The sequence below is a fragment of the Dermacentor albipictus genome, chromosome 7, assembly GCF_038994185.2.
Source record: "Dermacentor albipictus isolate Rhodes 1998 colony chromosome 7, USDA_Dalb.pri_finalv2, whole genome shotgun sequence".
Classification (NCBI taxonomy): Eukaryota; Metazoa; Arthropoda; class Arachnida; order Ixodida; family Ixodidae; genus Dermacentor; species Dermacentor albipictus.
This window is the reverse complement of record NC_091827.1, coordinates 3,806,792-3,815,744: the sequence shown is the minus strand read 5'-3', so window position 1 is coordinate 3,815,744 and position 8,953 is coordinate 3,806,792. Positions and strand designations below refer to the sequence as shown.

The 8,953-nt window shown below is 49.4% G+C and overlaps 1 protein-coding gene across 3 annotated transcripts in view; it reads left to right on the top strand.

The window, feature by feature from the left end:
* The first annotated feature begins 2,705 nt into the window (after nucleotides 1-2,705).
* LOC135920771 (polyamine-transporting ATPase 13A2-like) overlaps nucleotides 2,706-8,953 on the top strand; it is a 59,062-nt gene continuing 52,814 nt past the window's right edge. For 2 of the 3 annotated variants that reach the window (XM_065455022.1, XM_065455020.1), the window contains exons 1-2: nucleotides 2,706-2,955; nucleotides 3,037-3,149. In XM_065455022.1, the coding sequence (XP_065311094.1) occupies nucleotides 3,120-3,149 (30 nt within the window). In that variant the 5' untranslated portion in view covers nucleotides 2,706-2,955; nucleotides 3,037-3,119. The remainder of the gene's footprint in view (nucleotides 2,956-3,036; nucleotides 3,150-8,953) is intronic. The other variant, XM_065455021.1, reaches the window with a different exon arrangement.

Genomic DNA, 8,953 nt, shown 5'->3' with positions numbered 1-8,953 from the left:
TTCAGAGACAGCGGGGGCGTCCGTGCCCACTGCCTCACCGCGCGGGCACCCAGCGGCTGAGCGTAAACTCGGCCGCACTCCGCAGTGCCGGCGTGTCTAGGGGACAAACACCTACAACGTAAAGAGTGATATATTCAAGGAGCAAAAGCCTCCAGATTTTCTCTCTCACGCCCGCTCTTACTCGCGCCTGCTTACAAATGGCTGGCGATCCCTCAAATGAACGGAATGAACGTCTCGTCGATGAAGTGCTTTTTCAGGCGTGCGTTCGTCGTACAAAAATCCCTCGTGTGACCTGATCCTAGGTGCCTAGAGACACCATCGCTAAGGGATTTTTGAGAAGGCGCGATGCTGTCGCCGAGCGACGCCGTGGCGTGTTCGTCCTCGTTCTCTGGACCGCGCGTTGTTCAACATTTCTCATATGATTGTACATACGTGCGTTGCTTGTGTGTTGGTTGTAGGTTCTGTGTTACTTGGCGGAAAGCCGTGAGTAGTGGCGGTGCGGCAGTGCCGCTTTGGCCTCAGTGAGCTTTGGCAGTACAGAATCTGCGTTGTGTGACCCGTGCTTTCTTGAGAACCCGGCGGTGGCGACAATTGCAATATCGAAGTGACCTAGCGCCTCGGCAGCGAAGTTCTGCGAACCGCGATGTGGCGTCGCCGTGTCCGACTTTGCTTAATGGACATCGAGGGGTGTGCTGCTCGCTGCAAGTCATGTAAATGCAACTGCGTCGACCGCCCGCTGTTCAGCGCTGAATGTGTTTTTTTGGTGTGCTGTGCTTGAAACGAGTGGTGCAGCCGTGCAGCGGGGGTGGCGGAGGAGCAGAGTGGCTTAGGGCTCCGTTTGCGCGTTCACAGACATGTGCTCTCGTCTTCGTCTCATTAGCGGCTGTCGCGGGATTGTGGTGTGCTAGCTCCTTGCCTAGTGTGAAGTTTATGACGCTAACACACAGCATGTTCACGTTTTTCCGCGCTATATGTCATTTGCGTGACGGCCGAGTTGAAAACGAGACATATGTCTGTGTTCTTTGCGTTTGTGTGTTGTAAATTACTTTCTACTGTGGAAGTTCTGGGAGTCTTATTACGCAAGGAGTGCGAATGTAAACATAAACACATATGTGTCTGTAATTTTGAATTACACTCGCGCACCCGCCGCCTCTCGGGTCGCCTAAGTGGACATACTATGCTGGCTGACAGCGGCCCCCCTCCCACTTTTAGTATGCTTCACCGCGTAACTAAAACGTACTGCGGCGAAGAAGCCGTACATTTGTATTGAGTGAATAAACAAATGGTTTTTACAACACTACAGTAATAATCGCGCACCATGCATCAGTCTACCACATGGAAGAGCGTCGCAACATACGGTAGCTGATTCACACAGGCCGTGTAGCCCACTTATTAGTCGTAAGGGCATTATGGGTAATTCAAAATTACTGACAAATATTTGTTTATGTTTACGTTCGCACCCCTTGCGTAATAAGACTCCCAGAACTTCCACAATTTACAACACACAAACGCAAAGAACACAGACATATGTCTCGTTTTCAACTCGGCCGTCATGCAAATGACATATAGCGCGGAAAAACGTGAACATGTTGTGTGTTAGCGTCGTAAACTTCACACTAGGCAAGTAGCTAGCACACCACAATCCCGCGACAGCCGCTAATGAGACCAAGACGAGAGCACATGTCTGTGAACGCGCAAACGGAGCCCTAAGCCACTCTGCTCCTCCGCCACCCCCGCTGCACGGCTGCACCACTCGTTTCAAGCACAGCACACCAAACACACATTCAGCGCTGAACAGCGGGCGGTCGACGCAGTTGCATTTACATGACTTGCTGCAGCGAGCAGCACACCCCTCGATGTCCGTTAAGCAAAGTCGGACACGGCGACGCCACATCGCGGTTCGCAGAACTTCGCTGCCGAGACGATTAGTCACTTCGATATTTCAATTGTCACCACCGCCGGGTTGCCAAGAAAGCACGGGTCACACAACGCAGCAGATTCTGTACTGCCAGAGCTCACCGAGGCCAAAGCCGCACTGCCGCACCGCCACTACTCACGGCTTTCCGCCAAGTAAGACAGAACCTACAACCAACACACAAGCAACGCACGTACAATCACGTGAGAAATGTTGAACAACGCGCAGTCCAGAGAACGAGGACCAACACGCCACGGCGTCGCTCGGCGCCAGCATTGCGCCTTCTCAAAAATCTCTAAACGATGCGTTCCCTAGGCACCTAGGATCAGGTCACGTGAGGGGTTTTTGTACGACAAATAGACGCACGCCCTTTTCAGTGCTTTTCAGGGCTCCGTGCGGCACCTTCCGTGGTGGCGTGAAATCATAAGATCTTTGTGCATGCTTTGAGCTTGCTTTTGCTTCTGATTTGCTGATTATTTTAGCCTTTGAATAATAATTGGATAGTTTCTTCTTTTTCGTGTGCGCGGCAGTGTTTCCAGGTTTGGCTATATATAGCCAAATCGGGCTACAGAACTTTTGCCGTCGGCTTGGGCCATGTTGGGTATGTGGCTATATTTGGGTCACTGAAAACATGCGAAAGCATGCGATGAATCAACGCTCCAGATGTGGGCCTCATCGAGTGGAAATGAATTTCGAAGGCCATGTTTTTAGCTCGCCGAGCTCGCAGCGCGGCCGTGCGTGGAATGCCCTCCTTTCTGTACCGTTATCAGAGTCGCTCAGCGTAAGCAACATATAGTTTCATCTCCATGTTATCGATTTCATTCATTAGACACCCGATCCCCGGGCATCGGGATGATCCGAGGAGTAGAGGATGTTTCACAGTACACTGTGCTAACATGGCTATGCATAAAAAGGGAGAGCATTAAAACAGGGTATGTAGGGCGATCGTGGCGCCAGCATGTAAGAAGGGAAGCACGGGTCACGCTCCAGTGTGTTCATGGCCATGGCTTCTGGGTGAAACGGGCTCCACGTTTCTCACGGTAAGCCTTTCTTGCCGCTTTTGCCTTTTCGTGAAAGATGAATTTTTTGTTCGCGTTAACGTTCAGGGTTCATTTCGATAGGTTGGACCTAAGATCGGATCTTCTTCGGAGAGGAGAATAACCACGAGGAAGTGGGCTAACTATGCGAGAACCTATAAAAATGAATGGGCGCAAGAATGGGCGCAAGTTCAAAGGTGGGTCCTGGTGGTTTGCCCGTAACGGAACACATGTAGATACTCATCGTGTTTGTGTCGAAATATGTTTGTCACGATGACATCAGTGCAACACGTCACGTGAACATCACCCACCGTGTTAGCTTAGCAGGTGAGGTGTCGCGCTGTTGGCTCGAGGACGCTGGTTCGATTCCGGGCCACGGCGGTCGCATTTCGATGGAGGCGAAATGCAGGAACCCCCGTGTACTTAGGCGCACATTAAAGAAGCCCAGGAGGCCATCATTAATCCAGTCCCCTACCGTGGCATCCCTCATACTCATATCGTGGTTCTGGCACGTAAAACCCTAGCAATTATTACTATGAGCACATGAACATGGTTAGCTTTTTCACAGTAACCGGTTTTCGCAGGATTACCACTCTTATCAATTTGTCCTTTATCTTTGGCCATTGTGCGCCGTCGCGGCTTTTATCATTTCGAGTGAGCTATGTTCGGGACGTGCTGGTCGCCGAAAACGACTGCGCGCTTAGTGCCGTTTTGCGCAGTTATCTTTTCAAGCTTCGCTTAGACTGATTCAGACAGTGGTTGGCATGTGACCTCTCTGACTTATTTTAACGCCTGTTCTAGGCGTGCTAGGGATCTAAGATGGTGGCTGATGTAAATGGACACTATACAGGGTATGTCCCAGCCAACCCGGGCCACGCTAACTGAAAAGAGAGAGAGCGAACAACATGTGACTGAAACAAAGTGCGTCTTGCGCAAACTGGTGAATTTCTCCGTTAGCATTCCGTATACGTAATTCGAGAAAATGGCATTCCTAACTACTTGCGCAATTACCTAACTTCTCATGTCAGGTTGTAAATCACATCCCAAAACATCACGCTCAGTTGTTTCGAGTACGCAACGTCTTAAGTTTTCCGCTTTCTAACACCATCGCGCAGAGCGCGAACAAGGGTGCGAAGTGAGTGGGCGACAGCAGTGCTCTCGAAAGGGGTAATTGTTGTCGTTGCACTAGACCGTTTAGACCGTTATCGCAGTGGCGCCATCTATGGGCAGTCGGCATGCTGGCGTGGGCGAGTGCTCCGTTTTTCATGGTAGGTATGCGCTCGGCGGTAGTTTCTGGCGCTTTTTTTTTTTTTTCGCGCTCGTGCAGTTTATTTAGTGTGACGTGGTTCTTTCTACGTGGAAAACGGTTCTGTGAGACGCACTGAAGTGGTTTAAGTCGGCGTTGAGGCGGACGGAGCACGCAGCGCGATGCGTGTGCGCGTGTTTAAGCCTACGATCAGCCTCAGAGATCAATTGTGTGTTTCTGAATGCTCCATTCACTAATGTGACCTTATTGAAGTATTATCCTCTAGTTCTAAGCTGCGGTTTAGGAGCAATTAAACATACACGAGACGGTTGTAAGTGCGCGGGTACCGTTCTGCTACGATAGGAGCTGTACTGTGACAAGCGTTCGAACTGTTAACTGCAGATTAGGTTGCGTGACTACTTGGTTCGGGGGATGAGGTTTCCACCCATGAATAAAATTGTTTTGATTAGTAATAACAGCACACCTTACAGTATGAATTAAGCTTGTCCAGCAAAGCGACCGTTAACGAACTGCGCGAGCGTCCTAAGCAGTCGTAGGTACTGGATTACATATATCTTTGTTCCGTGTAGCGCGTGGTCCAAGCATGCGGCATCAACGTTTATAGTTCTGTAAACGTTGTGCGGCGTGACTATGCGAGGTCGTTAAGCCCGTTTTCTCTTTCTTTTTCGAGAAATAGGATGATAACCGAACTTTTTTTTTTTTCGGTTGTGTTCCGTTCTCTACGACGCACTCACACGTATTACGGAAATTTTGCCCTCAAGAATAGCCATCGCGATCTTTTAATGCGATCCCTCTAATATATTACGGCTTTACAGGGCAAAAAGGCAATGCCGAAGCACATATATCTATAGCTTATGCATGTATCATGCTGGCTCACCAACCGCAGTGATCGCTGTGTTGAGCAGCGCCATCGGCCTCATGCAGGAAGGCCAGCGCAGACATATAATGATTTCAAGACTATGGACTTGAAATGCGTGAGAACGATGCCGGTGTATCACAAATATTTGATAGCGCCTGCCGCTTAGATGTTTCGTGGTTGCCTTAGGTTGGCCGTATAAACGAGCATGCGCTCTTATATATTTATGTTTCAGTCCCTACGCCAAGCGATCAAATAGTGAGCAGGTTTACCATTTCATGCTGGTAATAGGGACACCGGTTCTCTTCGTTGAATTAAAACCGATATACGCAAAATAGTTCGCAACACATATACACACCGGCTGATAATGCGCGTCACATGTTTGCGACCCCAAGAGATATTTCCGCGTACTGTAGTTACCGATGCACCGAATTGCTTCCCTGACGACCTTATATGAACGGACATTGCATAAATTTCACAAAGTACGATCTGAAACATATCGAAATCGTTCCGCAGCACGCGACAGCAATACTATAGAGGCTAGAAGAACCTTTCTAGCCTCTATAGCATTAGTTTCAAGCAGCGCCGCGCCGGATCGCGCAAGCCAGGGAGGAGGAAAGGCTCGCCGCGCCCCCTTTCCTCCTCGCCCGATGAAAATGTCTATGTGGCGATGGTGATAGAGTGACAAGGGAGCGATTTAAATGTTAGTTGCTGTTACGAACGAAATGTTAGTTGCTGTTACGTTGACCATAACATCGGGAATGGTCAACGGTCTATACGAGTGAATTCTTACTTTGTCCCCCTTACCCTTATAAATTAAATTCATTCTACTTTGTCGCCAAGTGTCTGGTATTCGTCGGTAATGGTCAACGGTCTACACGAGTGGATACAAATCGGTAATTTCTCGGAGGGAAGTCCTGGAGAGCAAAAGTACCATCAATGTTGCAACTATATAAAGCACTATTTTGGGGCTTCCTGCGGTACAGCTTACCTGTACTAGGATATACTTGCACTACAAATATCTACAAACTTCAGAGTGTGCAAGCACAAGCGCTCAGAACGTGTCTCGGTCTCCCCAAAACTACGTCATCGATTGCAACAGTGGCCATTGCCGGAGACACTCCTTTGACAGTCTATATAGATACAGATGTCCTGAGAGCACACATCCGTCACCTGACTAGGAACCCCTCACACCATCTTGCTTGCTTGGTTGCCAGAGAAGAGGCCATATTCAACTTTTGCCAAAAGTGTTCTAAAACATCAGTCCTATTTGCCATCAAAATTTACGCCTACTACACGATTATCAGACCCATTGTGGTGTCTGCACCGGCCGCAAGTGCAATTGACAATTCCAGGAATCAGAAAGAAAGCTGGGGCGCCGTTGCAAGCTTTGAAACAAGTAACTTTGGAACACATTCACAACGTACGCAGATTCCGGCAACATGTCTACGCAGATGGTTCGGTAAAACTCAACAGCTCAACTGCTGCAGTCTTCATCCCGGAAATATCTGAATAAATCAAATTAAAAACTTCATGTGTGACCACATCGACGGGTGCTTAACTTGCGGCCCTCCGTGCTGCACTTCCAAGGCAGCCTTTCAGTGCATACAAAGCCCAATTCGCCACGGACCCAATGAACAACTGGCCTCAGAAATTCGACATATGTATCATCGCAGCCATGATTAGGGACACAACATAATGTTTCAATGGTTTCCAATACATTGCAGCATCAGCGGGAATGACCACGCCGACAAAGCCAACCAATCTGCACATGAAAGTGGTCAACGTGTCTTGATTATGCTTTCGCGAACAGACGCTGCGGCTGGGCTGCGACTGATGTCCCGTGAATGTACTTTGCCTCTGTGGGACTCGAACGCTTTCACCATGTGTCGTTTACCTTCGTTGTGTTCAAACATACGGATACACCTACCGCCTGGGTGACCACGACGTGAACAGACCATGCTGTACCGTCTGTGGCTAGGCGTTGCACTTACGAACTCGTATGCTTGAATGGCCAACAGCCCCACGTGCGCCACTTGCAACATCGATGAGACACTCATCTGTGTCTGCCCGCGATATAGCGCTCAGAGACAAGTGCTGTGCAGAGTACTGGACCAGTTGGACAATCGTCCGCTATCAGAACTCAAAGCTTTAGCTCAGTACTCCCACAGAACATCCACGCTAAAGGCATTACTCGCGTTATTAGAGTCCTTTAGCATGTCCGCTATTCAGGCAAATGGGGATGGTTTGGGTGGTTTGCCGGATGAGCGGGGGCGTAAACGTGAGTGGCCGGAACGGTGGAGCTCCCTGGTGGCGTAGAGCTCAACCAAACGAACACAGAGCTAAAATTTCAGTAATCTGCTATATTCTGTCTCGCTGCTGGCGCAGGGCAGCAGCAGCGAGACAGGTAGCGGCGTAATTTTCGGCAGCGGCGTAATTGGGAACACCGTTACGCCGCTGTGAAAAATTTACAACAGCAGCTACGCAGATTATGGTAATTTGTCTGCGGGGCTTCATGATAGTCTGTAGGAACGCCGCACCCTACCGCTCTGTATTGTACGCGGTATGGTTGTGCTCGTATCTATTTCTCTCTATCTCCCCCTTCCCCCGTGCAGGGTTGTTAATTAGTCGAACATTCAATCTCGCTAGTTTTTGCAGATAATATGTGGCTCAGAGAGTAATCTAGCTCACGAAGTAGAATTGTGCTACATGTCGCGGGTGATTTTATGCGAAGCATATTACTAGAGCTCAACCCAGCTCCTCAGGCGCGGCGGTGTCGCCTTCAATACCACGTGACACCGTGATGTCACGACAGAGGAGAAACGGGGCTCCAACTCGTGGCGTCGCCTTCAAGGCTGACCACGTGACACCGTGGCGTCACGACAGAGGAGAAACGGGGCTCCAACTCGCGCCGTCGCTCGCGGCGTCGCGGCGGTATATAAGCAGCTGCGCTTGCCTCTGCTAGACACTCACGAGGTGAGATGCCTCCTGGAGACAGAGCTGCTCGTTGGAATGAGAAGCGAAGGTTGCGGCGTGCTACAGAGACTGTTTCTAGGTGGCTTTGCTACGGCGCAGCGACTACGCGCCCCGCATCGGACGCGGTGAGCGACGAGCAACGCAGCGTTCGGCGCGACAACGAAATGTGCGCCTGAGCAAGCGCCGCACGCCTGAGCCGACGACACCGGCTTTTCTGCGACACGAGCTCCTTAACGCTGTCGCGTTAAAATAAAGGCTAGTATGCTTCGCATCCTGGGCTTAACCTTAGCTAAGCCACAGCCATTTTTTTTAAAGGTCTGTTACCGATAAAATAAAACTCCCTATTTCCTTAGTGCTAAGATAACGCCCTGAAGAAACCTTAATTGTTTTCATTCCATGGCAAGTTTCGAAAGGCAAGTGACACGACTTTTGTCAGCAGGGTATCCTGGCAGTGTTCTAGTATCTCTAGCTGAGGGTAAGTTGAAAAAAGGAACAAAAAATGAAAAATTTTTTCAAGAAGGAAATAGATTACGCACTGTAGTAATTCCGTATATGCACAATACTTCGCACCGCTTAAGAAAGATAGGAAATCGTAGCAATAACAGAGTAGTGCTTTCCGCCCCTGAGAAGCTAGGGAAACTTTGCCACATGTCTAATCCTTTCCAGAAAAAGAAAGAGCCGTGCACTGTCAAACATCGTGATCCTTTTGTAACGTGTGTGTCTGGCGTGGTATATGAAGTTCCCTTATCGTGCGGTTCCAGCTATATCCGTCATACTGGAAGGTGTCTGAATGAAATACCTTTAGAACACAGGAGGAAGGTGGGGAATTACCGCGATAAGAATCTTTCTGAACGTCGTCATGACTGTGGAATACAGAACAAGAAGCTGTGTAAACCCTTGTT